Genomic DNA, 20,618 nt, shown 5'->3' on the forward strand with positions numbered 1-20,618 from the left:
ATATAAAAGGTGAAAAAATGAATATAAAAGGTGGAACTTTAGGAAAGGGAAGAATAGGGTTAACTTTCTCTGAGTGCCTGTCATCTTGAGTACTGAGGCTGCAATGTGGAGAAGATCCAATGAGTCTTTAATATTCCGGCAGTTAAACAAGGTATAAACTCTCTAATCTGTATGTCAGCAGGCTTTAAAGTGCTCCAGTTATATCCATGGATTTTTTAAATCAAGACAGAGAAAGATTTAACAGATCAATAAATTTCACACCTGCCTTTGAAAATTACAGTGTGCTGGTTAGAGAATTCAAGGGCAGGTCCTATCAGGTTTACAAAACAGTGATTATCTCTGGTTTCCAGACAGGAAATAAGCCTAATTTCTACTTTCTTATCTAGAAGACATGTGTCTATAGTGTTCCAACCTTCCCCAGTTCTGTGACTTTCTGTTTGTTTTCATGCACTAGCTAAAAAAGAGAATTTGACCTCTTGGTTTAACTCTTGGTTTCTTCCTTTGTAGAACTAATAATGCCTGTCTCTGGGATGAGAATGTAATTAGGTAACAGATATGAGAGGACTTAGAAGCTCAGTTCAATGTGGCTTTTTTTTTTTTTAACAGTGGTGATCTTACATGAAGGCAAACAAATACTTTACAAGGTATAGAAAAAGTTTGCATAAGGGTGTGGACGGCAATACCTCAAATGCTCAATTTGGTTTCACCCTTGTCACAGCGTTGTGTTAAAAAGCTCTTGGTTCTGCCAGTTAAAGGGAATTTTCCGGACAATCTTCTGTTTGTCAATCAAGGAGTCACACCCATCTACTCTTAGAGTACAAAGCTTCTAATTGACTGTCAGTGAGTCAGTTTCACACCCTTCCTTATCTTTGGCAATTTTCTGGCTAGAATTCAAGACAGGGAAAAGGCTGTGTCAGGTAAATCGATTGGTTTCACAAGTTATGGCCAAGGATAGGAAAGTGCCTAGCACAGAATTGGACACCAAAAATATGATTGAGCCATAAACTGACCAGCTGTTCTCTTTCTTAACAGCTTAAAAGAAGCTCAAGAAAATGCCAAGAGAGCAAGTGAAGCCAGAATTCGAAGAAGTGCCGAAAAGGTAAATTACTCACCAACATATTTTGGCCTTGTGGCCAAAGTGTTAACAAAATTAGGCTTGAATCTTTGAGGAATTCAATAATGTCATTGTCCTCAATTTTCACGATAAATTGTTTCCCTCAATTTCAAACGTTCCAGGTTGACTATTTCAGGTATACTAATCATTAGATTTAAATATAAAATGGCATTTCCTAACTAAAGCTCAAAATATGCTATTTTTAAGAAAAAAAGGAAAGAAAATGTAAATCAGGAAATATACAAATTTAATTCTGCTTAATTTCCACCGGATTTCTCTGGTTTAGTGTAGATTAATTTTGCTTTGAATATTTTTTTAATGTAACATTAAAAAATTAGACATGAATAACTTTAAAATAATTCTAGAGTCTTTTAAACAATGCATCCACTGGTGCATTTTATGTCTGATCCCATTGATACAAAATGGAGTAATTCATTTTTCCATTACGGTTATTGCATTCAGTGATGCTTGCATTTATAAAGATCTTGCTTCTGTTTAAACAAAAATATCAAAACAGATATTGAGATTGGTTTTCAAAGTACCCTTAAAATTAAGTTTTTTCAAATTGTTATGTAATTTAATTGTTTAGTATAAAAAATTATTCCTTTAGGTAATTGAATAAACATTGCAGGTCATACAGCTTGGATTTCCTAAATCACCAACGTTATTAAACCCTACTTTCACTGAGAGTGATAGCAGTTACTTTGCTAAATGACTAGCTTTTTGCTGAGAATTCAGAGCAACTTAGTTTTACCCATAGTTTTGTTATGCTCTGGTTGTGTGAAACTGACCAAATCATCTCTTCTTTCTGGGCCTCAATTTCTTTGTCCCAAATTAAGAAGGTTGGATAAATGATTTCAATTTTACTTTCTTGTTGAAATGTGAGTCCACACGCTGTGCCCTCTTGTGCTAATACAAGTGTAGAGGCCTCTTTTGGGCAATGGGCTTGAAAAACAGAAACTTGATTAAGGTAAAAGGACCCACAGTAATCCCCTGGCTGAATATGAACAGGCCCATAGGTGGTCACCTCAAAAGATCCATCAGCCCTAACTAACCAAAGGGCTCCTTATACCCAGACATACATACCAAAAAAGGAGAATTCCATACATTCCCATGCCTACTTACCTTCCCCCTTTATTTTTTTTTAAATTAATTTTTATTGGTGTTCAATTTACCAACATACAGAAAAACACCCAGTGCTCATCCCGTCAAGTGTCCGCCTCAGTGCCCGTCACCCATTCCCCTCCAACACCCGCCCTCCTCCCCTTCCACCACCCCTAGTTCGTTTCCCAGAGTTAGGAGTCTTTATGTTCTGTCTCCCTTCCTGATATTTCCCAATACAGCCCCCACCCACTGCCTCATAGCAGACAGCCTTTACTTTGTTATCCTTCCTACCCTCCTTTGTGGTGTATTCGCCAAACTTTTCTTTTGTTCTGCCTTCTTTCACTGCCTGCACCACGAGCCCCCACTCGATCCAGAATGCCTCACATTTGGGGACCCCTATTCCATTGGGAGAAACTCTACAACAAGTATACTATTTTTGTGGATGATGGGCATATGTTTTCCTAAGGAGAGACACAGGTCCAGTTTTTAATAGTCAAGGACTGAACTTCTACTTCATAATGCTATTCAATCAAGCAAATTTCCCACCCTAAATAGGGAGTCCAACGGAGTTTGAATGAAGAAACATGGAGCATTCAGGCATCACTAATTTGTTCAACAATAACTGAGATTTGAAAAGCAATTCTTTTGGTGGTTAAACTTCAGTCCAAAACTTTGGCATCATTTTGTAATATTAAGCATCTTATTTCTCTATAAACACAGACAGTTCTTTTCCATTATCTATCATCAGATCTTATTTATTTTTCCCTCTTTTTCTCTGTGGCTAGGGTCATTGTTTTGGTGGGATTGCTGGACAGGACTGTGTTGAACACGACTGCTTTACAGTGATGGCTCAATATCTGCCCCATAATTAACCTGTCTTTGTCTTGCTCACAAAAGCTTTTCTTCAGAATCTCCTTGCATGAATCACAACTTATAAACTGACATTATCATTGTTTCTTTTATGGGAACCATTGAACAGTAATTTTATTACCATGCTGTGATTATCAGGGATTGTCTTCTGTGTCTTTATTCCTAGATTATTACAACCAGGAAGTTTGGAGCACACCCATTGCTCCTCCAAAAACAAATATCTTCCTATTAGGAGTCTTATTAGGATTCTTTTTAAAAGTATCCTAATGAACTATCAGTTATTATTTAAAAAATTGAGAATAGGACATCTTTCTAGAAAAGGCCCTAAAGAGCATCTATACAAAAACTTCATTGTATAGGTGATAAGATTGATGTCTCTAAGGTGATGGGCCTTTGCTGTGACCTCCCAGGGAGTTAGAGGCAACGTTTAGCTGCTCAGCTCTTCCAGCTTCAAACCATACTCTTTTTTTTTTTTTTCAAGATTTTATTTATTTATTCATGAGAGACAGAGACACAGGCAGAGGGAGAAGCAGGCTGCATGCAGGGAGCCCGATGTGGGACTTGATCCTGGAACTCCAGGATCACACCCTGAGCTGAAGGCAGACACTTAACCACTGAGCCACCTAAGCATTCCTCAAACCATACTCTTTATGTTTTTTTTTTTTTTCTTGGCTGAAATGGGAAGTTGAAAAAGGCTTAGAGAAGCATTTTTTTGTAGGCTTTGTTTTGTATGTTATGTAGTAATATATGCTATCACAAAACATGTTTCTTGACATAGAGATTCCTAAATTTAGAGTAATTTGGGATAGATATAGATATAAATACGGATGTAAATATGAAGTATAGCCTTCAATTCAAATAGAAGAATTTTCCAAACAGAGAAAAACCTGAAAGTACTGAATTAAAGCATTGGGAAATCTGGGTACAAACCTTTCTTGGGTTATTTGGGAAAGTCACAGCCTTTTAAATTTAAATTTAAATTTTAGTCTTGGTGTTTGACCTTTCTCCAGTGGGGAGTAAAGGAAAATTAGACTCTCTCTCTGTGCTTCCTACCTACTATGTTAGGAATGGAAATCCATAAATGAGGCAGAGCACATAAAAATGAACATCAGTACAGGAGGCCACACATTCACAGAGGACGATGGATGCCACCTTATTAACTTTCCTTGCAAACCAGATAGGATTATTCTTGATTTGACCCACATTAAATAATATTTAAGCATCTCATCTTATAGATCCCCTATTCTGCTTTGTTGGCAACTTTTTAATTTTGTCTTGGCAGCTCCATTTTGTTATCTCTCTCCTGAAAGACCTTTTTTTTTTTCTAATAATCCTTTATTCATAAATTTGGAAGTTAAGAGCTATCTAGTTTTAGGAGATATTTGCTTAGTCTTATTCTTTTATAAGGTTCTTCTATCCTTAAAAAAAAAATGCTTATTTATTTATTTATTTATTTATTTATGAGACAGAGTATGCAGGAGCAGGGGGAGGGGTAGAGGGAGAGGGAGGGAGAGAAGCAGACTCCCTGCTGAGTGCAGAGCCCAGTAGGGGCTCCGTTTCAAGATACTGACATCATGACCTGAGCCAAACCAAGAGTCAGTGACTTAACTGACTGAGCCACCCAGGTGCCTCACTGCTCTTTTTTCTTTTAATAAATATACCACATAGTAGAAACATGTACCAAGTAATTTCATAACATAATTACTATTTCTTATTAATTCTCATTAATATTTTATATGTTTACCCATACCTTCTAGACACAACATTCTTTGACTATAAATCCATGACATGCATTTTCTATGTTAAAGAGTAGAAGAGTGCTATATGTAATTACTTATCATTTTGCAGGATTTTTGTAAAGAATATGAAACCCAAGTGAGGAATGGAAGACTTTACTGTACACGGGAGAGTGACCCAATTCGTGGCCCTGATGGCAGGATGCATGGCAATAAATGTGCCTTGTGTGCTGAAATTTTGTGAGTATAGATGTGGTTTTCTTTGGAGTGACTGGATGGGTAAAGTGGAGCTTGATGGGAATGACGAATAAGAACAATGTTGAGATGCAGCTTTGTTGTTGAAAATTTTTGAGCAATTTGCTGTCCTCTAAAATCATGATATCACTTAGTAAGTAGATCCTAGTGATGTGTGTCTGTTTCTGAGTACAGATGGATTCTATTTTCCGGTTAGAAGACTGGATTTCAGCATACTTCTTAATATTTCCTCCCAACACCTCTGTAAGCCTTTTTACAAGACAGTCTATACAGAATGAGGGTGAAAGCAGGTACCAAGACTTTGGCCGTTTTCCTGTAGTAATTATCCCAGTGTGACAGAATAGATTTTGATGCCCACAAAAACTTCATGTTTATATGTGACTTGGATTAACTTTATCTTTTCATCTCAGGCATCTGAAGGAGGTGGGGGGGCGGGGGAGAGGAAGGGCAAATCCCACAGCATATAAATTATGGCATTTATGAAGATGTCTCAGACAAGGTCCCATCCTTTTTTTCAGATCCTTGAACTCTCTAAGCCCTTTCCTTTAAACTGGCCTACTGCCAGTTTGTCTCACTCTTGACCAGCTAATGTCTCTACTGTGGCATTTCAAAATTACCCTTCTTTTGGATAAGATCTCCTGAAATTCCTAATTGAAATCGATTTTTATAACTCTTAATCATTTTATTTCATAGCAATCATCACAGCTGGTAATTATGTAATTATTTCTATGACTATTTGTTGACTAGCTTTCTGAGTTCTGAGAACATAGGATATGGGTCTGTTTTATATGCCACTATAGCACCAGGCCAGCACTTGACAAAAAGTAATTACAAGCCAAATGTTGAGTAAATGTATGAATGAAGATCCTTCCTCTCAAGAAGCTTAAAGTTAAATAGCAGAAATAAGCCATGGACACACACACACACACACACACAGAGACACACACACACACACACATTACAAGATAGAGTGAGAACTATCCCTTAAGAGAATATTCAGGTATGAAAATACAATAACAGATATATAGTTCTCTTCCACTTTGAGGTCTAGAATGTCTTCTTAAAGAAGGTAGAATTTAAGCTGAGGAGATTTAAAAGAAGACAAGATGACAAAAAAAGTCATTGCAGTGAGAGGAAGGGCAAACATGAAGACAAAATAAAAGGGATTCTTTGGAGAAAGAGTGAAGATCTCAACCTAATAAGGAGCCATAAGATGATTGGAACGTGTTTATTCTAGAACTCAAGAACACGTGGCTATTCTTATTCTTCCACCTGCACCTAAATGACTATTTTATAACGTGAGGATTTGAAGCATCTGTATTCATGTATTTATTTTTGTTTTTTTTCCCCAGTAAACAGCTTTTTTCAGAAGAAAAAAATAAAGCACATGAAAATCTGAAAAAGACTGAAGAAAAAGTCAAAGTTAAGAGAGAAATTGAGGTGAAGACTACTTTGATCAATTTAGTTCTGACTTTTGTGGTGTATGTGTGCATTTTACTCTAACATGCATTTTCAGTATTGGTTTGTTTTTCCTCCATTACTGATGGATTTTCTGGAAAGTTATTTATCATTATTATTTCATAAGATTTAGAAGAATAATTATAACACTACAATTTCTAGCTCCAAATAGCTGTATTTGGAGCTAACCATTATTAGTAGAATTGTTTTTAAATGAAGATAACATATCAAAGCATTATCTGAATTCGAAGTTTAATTTGTGTGGTAGTTGTTTTGGAGGTCTTCAATGTAACATTTTAGTCTGCTTCCTTTAAAATCATACCACATTCTACTTTCTAAGCATCTCTTAACTATTCATTTGTCTTTTTCTCTCCTACTACCAATTTATTTTATGTATCTAATAGATTTCCTTTGCACTGATGCATTAGCATCCTGCCAGGTCTCTATGCCTTGCGCCAACATCTTCCTCAATCCTCAAGATTCAATTCATTTTCCACATTGCTTTTATAGAGTGGGAAATATTTTCACAACTCAGTGGCCATATGAAAAGCTAATATTTGAAGGTATCCTAGAGGATATTTGGACCATTTCACTCTATGAATAAACCCTATTTAACTTATTTTTTACAGTGAGTTAGCCTACCTTCTGTAGTGTGGAGTTCACAGTTTCATAAAACAGCCTACTTCATTGGTTCCCCCTTCTACTTTCATGTGATTGCATCCTATTGTCTGTCTCACTTTCAACTGATTTTTTTCCCTCAATCCTTTAATTTTAGTTCTCAAATCAAAACAATCCTTTTATCTTTCATTTCCAGTTTCTTCCTTCCTCTTTGTCTCTCTTCTTCTCTTCCCTTGCTTCCACCTCCCTATCTCCCTTCCTCCCTCCCTTTCCATATTTTTTTCTATAGTTTCTTGAACTTCAGTCTCCAATCACTCAAATCCTCACAAATCTGTCTGGGTGGTCTTTCTAAAATACAGATTTGCTTACGATCTTCTCTTCTCTATTTATCATTTTCTAATTTCCTAAGAATAAAGTCCAAATCCCTTTCAAAGTTCAGTCATCTAGTTTTGACTTATCTTCATGGTCTCCTTTTTGACCACTTCCCAAACCTTCCTCTCTTTACCCAGCTAATTCTTTATTCTGGGCAATAATAGATTATCTCAAGATAAAGTAGTTTTTTATGGCCCTCTGTCTTTGCATATATGTCATAATTGGTCTTGGAGGACCTATTTACCACACGGTTTACCTGGACACATCCTAGAGTTATATAACTCAGCTATAAACCCTTCTCTGTAGTTCCATGAGTCATTCTTCCCTTTGTATTGTATCCATTTAACTCAGTCCTGTGTCATATCTCTTAGCTTTTTGCCGTTCCTTGTCATTTCCACTGGAGTAGAAATCACATTTATATTTATACCCCCTTAATACATGTGTTGAATACTTAAATGGGTGAATATTACACCAAGGGAAGTATCACAAAATTTCAGGATGATCCTAAATCCTGAAAGTGTAATTTTTTTTTCTTTAGTTTCTCTTCTCTGATATCTTTAATTAGCACATCTAAAATGTATAAACAGAAGGCATGTGGGTGGCTCAGTTGGTAAAGTATCTGACTCTTGATTTTGGCTTAGGTCATGATCTCAGGGTCATGAGATTGAGTCTCGTGTCAGGCTCCATGCTCAACATGGAGATTCTCACTCTCCCTCTCCCTCTGACCCTCCCCCCTGCTCACTCTCTCTCACACACACACACACACTCTCTCTCTCTCAAATAAATAAAATCTTTTAAAAATATATAATCAGAATAGAGAACTATATCTAAACTGTCTCATTTTCATTATTTAGAAGCTCTGCAGTGAATATCAGGATCATGCAAAGAATGGAATGTTTTTCTGTACCAGAGAAAATGACCCTGTCCGTGGCCCAGATGGGAAAATGCATGGAAACTTGTGTTCCATGTGTCAAGCCTTCTAGTGAGTATAGAATGTCAGAGTGTCTAAAGAATGCCAAAGAGAGAAGGGACCTTACAAAGAGTCTAATATAACTAACTACTTTTGTAAATGGGGAACCTGTGGTTTGAAGTAGGGGAGGGAGTTGAATACTTACACTGAGAATGCTAGCAACAGCTCTGGGAGTAAGCACCTAGAGCTCTTTACTCCTATATGTCTGCTTCCCTGACACTCGCTCTCTTAAAGCAAACATCCCAGTGGAACATCCCAACAGCCATGAGCTTGTGCAAATACCACATTCTCCCTACTGTGGAAGCTTCATAGGTGAACCTGTGGTACAAATTCACAGGTATCTCATCTTCCAGAGAGGTTAGGGCCCAACGTAAGCACTTAATGCAGATACTGATTATTAGAGTTAATGTTGCCCATGAAACAATCATGAACTCTTATAAAATTAAAGTACATATTACTTTATGTAATGTGACATTTCTCAGTAAGTTAGAATTGACAGTTGACTTTCAAAATTTGGAACTGCTCCCAGTTTATTTGATTGAACTCAGATTAAGTCATTGGTTTACACTTCTAATCTGTGGCCTTTTGTTTTGTGTGGTTGAAATGGCATCAGTTAACTGTACATGCAATATAATTCTTTTGTGCAAAGCAGATATAGGTTCATTTGGTTTATCAGTGTATGGAAATTATTGGCCTTTTTCCACCTATACTGTATTTTGTCTTTAGATAACATAGCCATGAATAGTGAATTTAAAAAGCTAGGGTGTGCATGATGTAATAGACAATAGACTTGAGAGGAAAGACCTTGATCAGTGGTAGTTGTGTCCTAAGAGTATAGCCAAAGCCCTCTCTGCCTCACCTTCTCTCTGTGAAATGAGGGAACCAGTTGATATGCTTTGTAAAAGCCACTTTCTCTATTTCATGATGGCACTAGTTTCAATATCTCCTTGATGGACATTGATAGTATTTCTTTTCTGACCACAGGCAAGAAAGGTATTTTATAGAAAGCAAGCTTTCCAGATCTACAATCACTATCTTTCAGTATTAAGCAAAAACAATGAAGAAGTTATGGTATCTTACCATACTGGAGGCTGTTTTGTTGCCTCTCTTTGGTATATAGTGATAAAAGGACAAAATTGCTCTTCCTAAGGGGGGTGGGGGGGAGGACAGATTAGCAATGCAAGAATGTGGACAAATAATTGCCAGTGTTTGGTCCAATGGATTCTTCTCATTTTCTCTCTCATTTAGCCAAGCAGAAGCTGAAGAAAAGAAAAAGGCTGAAGTGGAAGAAAGAAGTAAAAGAGAATCTGAAAAAACACCCTTATATGCAGTGAGTGGAATCCACCCATTGAGTCCTACTTGACACTCTAATTTGAACATATTTCAGAGCCAAATAAAGGGTGGAATATCATCCAGCAAAAACTGCCGGGAATAACCCTTTAATCCGAGATGGCACTGAGATGAATGCCATGGGATCTTGATCAATTCTTGCTGCTTCTAAGACAAACCCTGTAGAGTAAAAAGAACTTATTTGAAGTCTGAAAAAACTAGGTTCTAGTCCTGGTTTCATCACTTACAGATTATGCTAGCTTTTGCAAACCACTTTCTAGAGATTCTATATGTATATTTTCTACATGTGAATTTTTTAAATTTCACATCTGAATTGGGATAAAAATACCTTCATTCTGCACACAGAAAGCCTGATTTTTTTTTACCTCTGAAATGTTACATTATTTGTTCTCATAGGCTTCTATAAGTCATTATTGCCTATTATTTAGAAGATGAAGGTCTCCTACTTTTCCTTCTAGATGCTATTCTTTCCTTTATCCAACTATCCACCCTAACATAGCTAGAGTAAAGCTTCAAATATTAATAATCAGATCACAATACTGCTCTGCTTAAAAACCACAAATGGCTCATCATCAACTACAGGATATACCTCAATCTCCATATCTTCCTTCTTACTTGGCTTACCTTCATTTGGAAATTCATGTTCTGCTATGCTTATGTGGTTTCCTACTTTGTTTCCTAATTTTACAGTCTCATATGCATATTCCCCAATCCCCTTCTTACCCACGAAAATCCTGTTTACTCTTTAGTCTCACTCAAATTATTCTTGTTGTTACATGATATCTTCCCCAGTTTTCATAATCGTATCTCATGGTCCCAACCTCTGTGTTCTCAGATTTTCTTGTACCTGTATGTTTGCTCTTATTTTATTCTTTAAAAATTTTTTTAAGATTTTATTTATTTGAGAGAGAGAGAATGAGCAGGTGGAGGGGCAAAGGGAGAAGCAGACCCCTACACTGATCACGAAGGCTTACATGGGGCTCAATCCCTGGACCCTGGGATCATGCCCTGAGCCAAAGGCAGACCATTAATGGATTGAGCCACCCATGCACCCCCCGCACTTATTTTATTCTGTTTAGATTATAGTGGAGTTTATTTGTCTACCTCTTTTATTACATTGTGACATTCTGTTGTGTCTCACTTGTTCTCATCTCTTATCAAGTGATGAGTCTGTTTGTTGAGTTAAATTTTACATTTGAAAGAAACACAACTAAAATTCTCGTGTCAGAGAAGCATAATATTAGTTTCTGCCAATGGTTATGTTCCAATCTTCTGCTTGGAATAGGAATAAAATGTATCCCCACCTTGCTTTCTCTTTCTTGGCAGGAGCTGTGCAATGAATACCGCAAGCTCGTGAGAAATGGGAGACTCCCCTGCACTAGAGAGAACGACCCCATCCAGGGCCCAGACGGGAAGATGTATGGCAACACGTGCTCCATGTGTGAGGTGTTCTTGTGAGTAGTGCTGCACCTGGGCAAATGAGGGAGAGTTTTGTCCTTTCTGCTTCATTTTTTATTTTTGAATTTTAACTTTGTTATATTTTATTTCTTTAGTTATATTTGTTTCTTGTCAATGGCATTTTTGCACAACGTCATAAGGATCAGAGAATAATGCCTGCTCTGATCTGAGAGAGGGGCAATGAGGTCCACATGTAGCTGCTTCTCTTACCCTTCTAATGCAGTCTGTCTTGGTCTCTGAGGTACAGTGGGTACTGCCACCTCGCCCCTGTGTTCTAGGATTTTCTCAGGCATGTCATGCTTTTGAATAGAGGTTAGTTGTTCTCGTGAGGGGAAGGGAAGTTAAGAACCACATATCTTGCCATCATGGTGTTGTCACTCCTAATCAACTCCAAAGAATAATTCCTGCATATCAATCCCTGGTTGAGTCCCTGTTAAGGTGTACAGGATGTAAAACAAGGATCTTACCCTTGCAGAGCAGGCTGTGAAGTCATCTGAAATCACACAACAAATCACAAAGCAAACATAATCAATACACAAAATGGTACATTAGTTCATACACAGGATCTGGGGGAATGACTTGGAATAGGAATCATGAGAATCTGGTCTCCCATGTGTCTCACCAGCTTGAATAGCTGCATCCCTAACCCCACAGTTTCTCCCTCAGGGTGATCAGGACTTTGCTTCGTAGCACTAAGCACAGGTAACAGCTGTAAATTGACATGTGTGACTACATGTTCAACATCTCTCTTCTACCAGACAACTGTTGTTATTATGGAAGGGATTCTAGAAAATGCAAGCAGTGAGTTCAGATTAACTTTCTGTTCCATTTCTTTGTTCCATTATGAGAAGACCACTTCAGTAGGAAAACAAAAACATATTTAGAAGAAATGAATAAAAACCATGCCCTTTGAAGACTGTTAAGGCTTGGGACAGTTAGCAAGGGGGTGTCATGGTCATGAAATACCCAAGTAGATTTTGTTTTTAAATGTGGGATCAACACTACTTTGAAGTTGTCTCTGTAGTTGAAAGTGGGAACAATGAGTAAAAGCTCTGGAAAGGGTCTGGCTCAGTGCCAGAAGCAACTTCCGAACAGTTTGAGGACTTCAAGGGTAGAATGACCTAGTGGGGTTTCAAGGATGATATAGGTAGAGAAGTTACTGGCAGATTAAAGCAAAGCTAGATAGTAATCAGAAATACTGAGTATTAGAAGTCGTGAGTAGTGGAAGATCAAAAAACTTCCCCTGGATTAGGTTTAAATCTGTTGTGTACATTAGTTCTGTGTCCTTGGGAAAGCAATCCATTCTGTCTGTCAGTTTTCTTGTCATCTGTATGTAGGGTTATAATAGTAGTTTTGCAACATACAGTTGGGAAGATTTCATGGAATGACCCCCCAGGCTAGGCACATAGTAAAAATTTAATAAGGTTGTTGTTATTGTTGCTTTAGATTTAATTAATTAATTAATTAATTTAAGAGAAAGAGAATATGAATCGTGGGGAGGAACAAAAGGAGAGGGAGAAGCAGACTCCCTGCTCAGCAGGGAGCCTGACAACCTGGGGCTGGGACTCAATCCCAGGACCCTGGGATCATGACCTGAGCCGAAGGCAGACACTTAACTGACTGAGCCACCCAGGAGCCCCAGAATTTAATAAGTATTAACTGTAATGATTAAATGATATGTGAGGTCACTTTCAGTCTGGACATTCTATATGATCCTTACCGATCTCTTTTAATCATTCTTTTTTTAGCCAAGCAGAAGAGGAAGAAAAGAAAAAGAAGGAAAGTGAGTCAAGAAATAAGAGACAATCTGAGAACACAGCTTCCTTTGAGGTGAGGGGAACTCCTCAAAAGTCAGAGGCATGTGGACCTGGGCTCCACAGATGGCATTCAGGAAACTCATAAATCCCCTGAAATTGTAGGAAACATTTCTACAAACACTTTGTGTTTATTTATATGTGAGCATATACTCATGCGCATATGTGACTATTTCTAGGTTGAGAGTTTATAACTTTTACCATTTAAAAATAGTCATGTCTTCCCAGTTAAGAACTATTCTAAAATAAGCCCACTGCAGATCCTCATTTAAGAAAAAAAGTCTAAACTGCAGCTATTTTTCCAGGCAGATCCAACCTGTGTTCAAAACCTCAAACTCCCTTCCTCAATTTCACAGGAATTGTGCTCTGAATACCGAAAAGTAAGGAGGAATGGACAGCTTCTCTGCACACGAGAGAATGACCCCATCAAAGGCCCAGATGGGAAAATGCATGGCAACACATGCTCCATGTGTGAAGCCTTCTTGTGAGTAGAGCTCAGGACTCCTGAAGGAGAGACAGAAGGAACTGAGGGAAGCTTTCAAACAATTGGTCATTTTAGGGTGTCACATTTAAACTAAATTAAAAAAAAAAAACACACACAGGAAAATGCAAAGCCAAAAAGCAAGTGGATAGCTTTCAGATGACGATTATTGTGATCTAAAGAGATCCATAATAATTTCTTTCAGGACATTTTAGAGGTAACTCAAGATGTTTTAATTCACAGGAGAGAATACTCTATGATAACCATTCTAATTGCTTTTAGTTTGCTGAAGGATTATTAAGCTAAAATAGGAAATGGATGAGATTACAGATAAAATATCATTATGGTACATGGACAATTTTAGGAGAAATTTTTTGTTTCTTTTAGTTTACTACCTTTCTTCTTATTCATTCTGTGTGATCTCAATGAGTAGAATTAAAACGAATGACAGCCATAGGGGCATAGATATGGGTGCAACATCAAGATGAACTTTGTAATAGTTGAAGTAGGTAAAGTCTGCTTTAGAAATGGTAAAAGTTGGATGCTCATGTACAGGGGAGTAAAATATAACCGTAGAATAAGTGACATGATGTGTCCTCTCAAACAAAAGTCTACAATATCCCTTAAGGTTTTTTATCTTTGTCCCAAGGGATACTCCAGTTGATTTTCTATATACTCAGTATCTCTGAAAGGATTCAGTCATTCAGTCTTCCCTGGTGGAGAGATCCTGAAGATTTGTTGCATAGTGTTTGCACATGGAAGTACTAAAATCCAAATCTGCATAGCCAAAATTTACTGAATGCGAGTAATTGGCATATACTTGCTAAACGCGTTTCTACCTAATCTCATTTAATCTTTGCAGCAAATATATGAAGTAGGTCTTTATTGTATTATCACAAGTAACAGATGACAAAATAAAGGCCCAGAGAAGTTGAGAATAATAGAAATATCAGAAATATCAGTGCAGGAAAAAAAAATGAAGAGAGTGATGTTTTCCACTGTATGCTGTAGACACAATATAACCACTTAGCAATGCCATTATAAATTATGGCATTTCATTTTATTTGCCTGTATTTAGGCTTGTTTCTGTCTGGATTTCTTCACCCTCTACAATAATATTTCCGTGGCAAGGAAGTAATCCTGCCACCTAGTGGTCAGCTCTGCTGCTTCCTCTGATAATTTCCCAGTATGGAAAGAAAACACTTGTTAAATCTTTTAATCAACTTAGACTCATGGTAAAGGATAGAGCAGTTTCCATATAAAGAAGTATGAGAAACTTCACAGTTTTGGAGCTATTTTAGTAATTTCTTCCCATCACTATAAAAATTCCTTGTCAAAAAGAAAGTTTTATTATGTCATATTTTATGGGTATGTTAGCAAAAGCTATTGGCTTTTTTAAGAATCATTTTTCTCTTCATAGTCTTTTCTTGCACACTCTCATATGATATGCAACTGTCTTTTCATCTTTTTAAAAATATTTTACTTAGCTATTAGAAAGAGTGCACAAGTTGGGGGAAAGGGTAGAGGGAGAAGGAGAAGCAGACTTTCTGCTGCGTAGGATGTGGGACTTGGGGCTCAATGCCAGGACCTTCAGGTCATAACCTGAGCTAAAGGCAGATGCTTAACTGACTGAGCCACCCAGACACCCTGCCTTTTCACCTTTTAAAAAATATTTTCATTTGATCAATGAGCAAGTCTTATGTTGATTGAAATACTACATTTTTACATATTAAACATTTTTACATTTTATTTATTTTTTTTTCATTTTTACATTTTAAAATGAAAACTTTTACATGTTTAGTTTTTTTACGCCTATACAACAGGATTAAATTGTTTATATTAGAGATCCAATTATGGAAAGTTCATTTGCAATACTGTTAGTTACCTAAAATGGTTAAGAGCTATCACCCCCGCACCGTTTCCATCATATGCCTTTTTTTTTGGAGTGTCTCACTTTTAATAATTACAATGATGATGATACCAATCCCTTATATCACTCTGTCAGTCATTTCATTATGTGCCAGTTATTTACCCTGGTTGCTTTACATGTATCAATTCACTTAATGCTCATGAAAATCCTAGGAGAAGAATATGGTACTACTTCTTTACCCCGCTCTCCCTTTCCCATTTAAAGATGAGGAAGATTCAGAGAGGTTTAGACATTTCTTGTGTTCCTTATGCAGTTTGGCTCTAGACTCTGTCCTGTTAACCACCATGCTATACTGCCTCCCAGAAGCCAAATATTGACTTTATAGAGAGCTGTTGCAGATGCAAAACAATCAGCAATAGGAAGGCATTACTGCAGTGTACTTGCTGAGGGAGCTATAAGGGTTTACTTATTAAGGGACTTTTTCTTGCATACTATTCTCTTGAGGTGAAGTGAATTCAGTTTATTAGCCAATAGAATTACAAACTGCTGTGAGTGGATCTTTGCGAGTGACAATTTGAAAATTGTCAAAGTAACGAATTATCAACCTATAAATATTAATAATCTACTCTACTAAGACTCATTTCTTCTTTTTCTCTCTTTTTCTTCCCCTGATCCTAATAGTCAGCAAGAAGAAAGAGCAAAAGCAAAGGCTAAAAGAGAAGCTACAAAGGTAATTTTTCTCAGGACTGCTAATACTATGCCTTGACAATTTTTTTTTTTTTTTTGCTTTAAAGTATCCTAGATATCTCACTAGCAGAAATGTTTTCCTTTTCAATTGTCATGCCTGAAATGAATAAAAACAAAAAGCCTTTCACCTGAAAAGGGGCCTAGATTAGAAGTTTCTAGAGCACCAATTTTATTGCATGATAATTCAGATTTTGAGTTTCATTTTATAAAAAGTAGAGGGCTAACTTACTTTGTGAGGTATACTCTCCATAATTGGCCTTTCTTAGATTTCTGTTGGTACAAGTAGCACAACAGAATCTGTCTGTATGGGATGTTGGATTACTCTCATATAATGACCATAAACAAGAATTATCTTTATGTTCTTTACTTCCTAACAAATGCAAAACATAAGCCTAATATTTATTTGGGAAGAGTTGACACAGTTTGAAAGTCAACCCTTAAACTGACTCATTTTCTCATTAATTTTCTGTTAGTTGACACCATCTTTTTATTGGTAATTTAGAGTTGAACACTTGTTTTATCCATAATATCCGATCAGCTGCCAAATCATCTTAGATTTTCCAATTAGTCTTAACACATTTCTCCTTCTTTCTACTCCCCTTGTACCTCTCCTGTTTGAAATCTATACCTCCTATCCCTCTACTTCATCAAAGAGCTCCCAGAAAGGTATTAGTTTCTCCAAGGGCCATACTTGTTCTCTCTTCCATATCTTTATTTCAAATATATCTTTATTTCATAGTCTGAGCATGTTTTTCTTTTCTTTCTCAGCCTTCTAAAGACAAAGTGAGATCCACCAATTATTTTGCACATATTCTTCTTTTAATTTTTTACTGCTTTATTGAAATATAATTAACATACAAAACCATGTAAGTTTAAGGTATATATTGTGTTGATTTGATACACCTATATGTTGTAAAATGATACTTCCATAGTCTTACCTAACACTTCCATCACATCACATAATTACATAAATACATTTCTTTTTTGTGGTGAGAACATTTAGGATTTACTCTCTTAGCAACTTTCAAGCATACTATATAATATACTGTTGTATTGTTAACTATAGTTACCATGCTCTACAGCAGATCTCCAGAACTTAATTCATCTTATAACTGGAAATTTAGCCCATTTGACCAGCATCTCCCTATTTCCCCCACCAACCCCGAGCCCCTGGCAAATACCACTCTACTTTCTGTTTCTATGAGTTCAGCTTTCTCAGATTCCACATGAGTGAGATCATACAGTATTTTTTGTCTCATTTATTTTACTTAGCAGAGTATCGTCTAGTTTTATCCAAGTAGTTGCAAATGGCAGGATGCCCTTCTTTCTCATGGAGGCTCAGTAATCTTCTCGGTCCCTCCAGGAAGCCTCCTGTTCTAGGTCCATGGAACCCCTTCACCTGTGATCTTTCATAGTTTTTATAGACTGTGATATGTAACATAACACAAAGGTGTATATTGTTCTCTGCTAATTTTGTCAGCCTTCTTCTGCACCTGGAGTATAAGCAGCCTCAGAACGATGATGATGAATATTTTCAGATCTACTGTAGTGCAAGGACAAGTTTGAGTCCATGGCAGAAGCTTTGTAAATACTTGCCAATTTACTGCTACCTGTCAACATTTTTTGCTTTTCTTCTTACTCTGCATCACTTACTCCTCAGAAGAGGCAAAGGTGTAGGAAGGGTAGATGGTCATTCTGAGAAAATATTTTCCAGGAGCTCTGCAGTGAATTTCGGAAGCAAGTGAGAAATGGAATGCTTATATGCACCAGGGAGAATGACCCTGTCCGTGGCCCTGATGGCAAAATGCATGGAAACAAGTGTGCCATGTGTGCAAGTGTATTGTGAGTACCTACCCTCACCTGTCCCACTGAATCTCTTCATCATTGCTCACATCTGAGTCTCAGCTTCCTCAGAAATCTGTAGAATATATACCATGGCTTGTATGCTACAAGTTTAAAAGCACATGGATAAGACATGAAGTAATACTAAAACACACAGTGATTCTCTATTCAGTTATCCTTCTATCCTCTAGTTAAGTCATGGGAAAGTCTTAATTTAGTGCTATTATGTTTTTAATACTTGATAATCATCATCCGTAACTGAGAAGAGAAATTTGATGATCTGAATGCAGTAATATCTTTGTCTCTCACCCCTGATATTTTATGATTCTGTGAATATATTCAGCTATTGACTATGGGAAAACCAGTCAGACAGAAGTTTATGAGGCCAGTAGGCAAGGTTAAAATAACCAGAATGAGAAATGGAAAGGAGAGGATTGCATTCATTTTCAGAGATATTACCATGCACAAGTGGAATAAATACTTCGATAAGTGGTTTAGTTAGAGAGTAAAACCCCTAAGGGGCAAGCCCATGCAAGAGATGTTTATTGAAATATCTTCTTTGAAAGGCAAATCCAGGGACTTGTAGGCCATTGTTTTGGTGAGTGGGACCAGAGCTCCATTGTGTGAGACAGTATAGGAGAAATTGATGATTTCTTCCTCTGCTTCTCCTCCTTCTTAGATTCCTAATCCTCTACAGAGTCTCACGCTAAAGTAAATGTTAAGAAAAATATTTAAATAATACCTGTTGTAAAAGGTGCAAAGTTAGTATTAAAACTTAACTTTCACATGTCCTTGTCCCATCTCAGGTATATGCTCATAGTTCCTTAAAGGAGAAATCGACAGACTGGGCCAGTAGTGTACAAAGTGGTCTGAGATTCAGGAAATCAAAGTTCTTCTCTCACTTGCTCCACTGGTCCATGCTGGTCCATGGTGATAACTGGATGTGGTGTAGTCAATGCTACAGATTTTCCAGCTTTGATAAGCTACAGATCAATAGAAAATGGCAAGGAAGCCAGAAGCATAGGCTCATGATCAACATCAAAATATTAATTGTTGAATCTTCCTGGATTTGGATCATTATTGTAAAACTTGAACTTCAACTTGAACATTAATTCCCTTAAAATAATATCTAAAATTTTAATTTTATAATGAAACATTATTTTGACCCATTATCTGCCTTGGTATCACCTCTGGCTTTTGTCACCGATATGGTTGTTATTTACATAGGAAAAGTTGCACAGTTTTTAAACATCAAGGCATTTGTGGTTTCTTTCAGATCATTGAAGTCACTGGCTGGTGGGATAAAGACTACTTGAGGGTCACACGCTGATAAAAACATGCTAGTTTTATTTTTTTAAAGAAAGTTTATATTTTATTATTATTCTGTTTATTATCTGTGTTACTGGGCACAGGGGTATCATCTCTTAGACTAGATAAATTTGTAAAGAAGAGTAAATCTGACCTTGTCTGGAAGATCTTCATACCTTTTTAAATACATTATCAAAGAGAATAGGAAATTGTACTTAGCCTGTATCTTTGTTTTTAATTGTAGCAAACTTGAAGAAGAAGAAGAGAAGAAAAATAATGGCAAGGAAGGAAAGGAGAAAGTAAAGGCTGAGAAGTCGAAGAGAGAAGCAGTACAGGTAGTCGTTTCAGACATTAGAACCACGTAACTCTTCCATTCCCCTGTGCAGGCCTCCCGCTCCCGTCTCCTTATCCCAGTGTCCTTAGTGACTTCACAGACTAAGAACATGTATCTGGATCCTCGTGGATAAGGAGATTCCTTCTTCCCATTCAGTTTAGACACACCAAATCTGATTTAGTTGCTTGTGCGTTTTAGGAGAGGTCAGTCACTATTTTGTCCACTGATTATGTAAATTGTATTATGCCAGAAAAGAAGTGTATATGGATGGCTATATCTTGTTATATGAATATAAACCAATAGAGGCAGATTTCAGATTTTTCTCTCTATCTTTTTATATAAGGATGCTTCGTTCAAAACAAACAAAACAAAACAAAACAAAACAAGCAACCCTAAGTTTTAATCCCAATTAATTCTCTGTGAGGTTTGGGGAAGGTTACTTAACAGCATATATGAGCCTCGGGTTTGCATTCTCACATGATGATGATGATGATAGTGATGATGGTGGTGGTGGCTATTAATTATTTAGCTGCAGCTATAAGCCATGTGGTATAGCAATTTTAGGACTGATCTTTGTAGTAACAGGTCAAGGTGTGTATTATTGTGTGTATTTTATAGAATAGGACTCAGAGGCTCAGATAAGAAGTTAGGAAATACATATAGTTCATAACTTGAAAGCTAGCAACTGGAACACAAGTTCTGGCTATAATGCCCATCATGCACCTTAAGAATTTGCACCCTGTCACCATTTGCAAGATTCCTGCAGGGTATGCTTCAGGTCTTCATTTCTCCTCTCCTGTATCCCTTTATAATTTAAAGACCTGACTTCTTACTGTTCTCTCTGCTCTTACCTTTGTTCCCTACAATCTACCCTCAACTCAGAAACCAAAGTAATTATTTAAAAACATAAGGCAGGT

General features: G+C 36.9%; 1 protein-coding gene across 1 annotated transcript in view; it reads left to right on the forward strand.

Moving 5' to 3' along the window:
• SPINK5 (serine peptidase inhibitor Kazal type 5) overlaps positions 1–20,618 on the forward strand; it is a 79,435-nt gene that overhangs the window by 28,869 nt on the left and 29,948 nt on the right. The window contains exons 8-18 of the mRNA XM_041767289.1: positions 1,033–1,099; positions 4,937–5,064; positions 6,432–6,519; positions 8,382–8,509; positions 9,746–9,827; positions 11,174–11,301; positions 13,054–13,135; positions 13,476–13,603; positions 16,152–16,200; positions 17,932–18,059; positions 19,612–19,702. Of these exons, the coding sequence (XP_041623223.1) occupies positions 1,033–1,099; positions 4,937–5,064; positions 6,432–6,519; positions 8,382–8,509; positions 9,746–9,827; positions 11,174–11,301; positions 13,054–13,135; positions 13,476–13,603; positions 16,152–16,200; positions 17,932–18,059; positions 19,612–19,702 (1,099 nt within the window). The remainder of the gene's footprint in view (positions 1–1,032; positions 1,100–4,936; positions 5,065–6,431; positions 6,520–8,381; positions 8,510–9,745; positions 9,828–11,173; positions 11,302–13,053; positions 13,136–13,475; positions 13,604–16,151; positions 16,201–17,931; positions 18,060–19,611; positions 19,703–20,618) is intronic.

This window comes from Vulpes lagopus, chromosome 8 (assembly GCF_018345385.1).
Source record: "Vulpes lagopus strain Blue_001 chromosome 8, ASM1834538v1, whole genome shotgun sequence".
NCBI lineage: Eukaryota > Metazoa > Chordata > Mammalia > Carnivora > Canidae > Vulpes > Vulpes lagopus.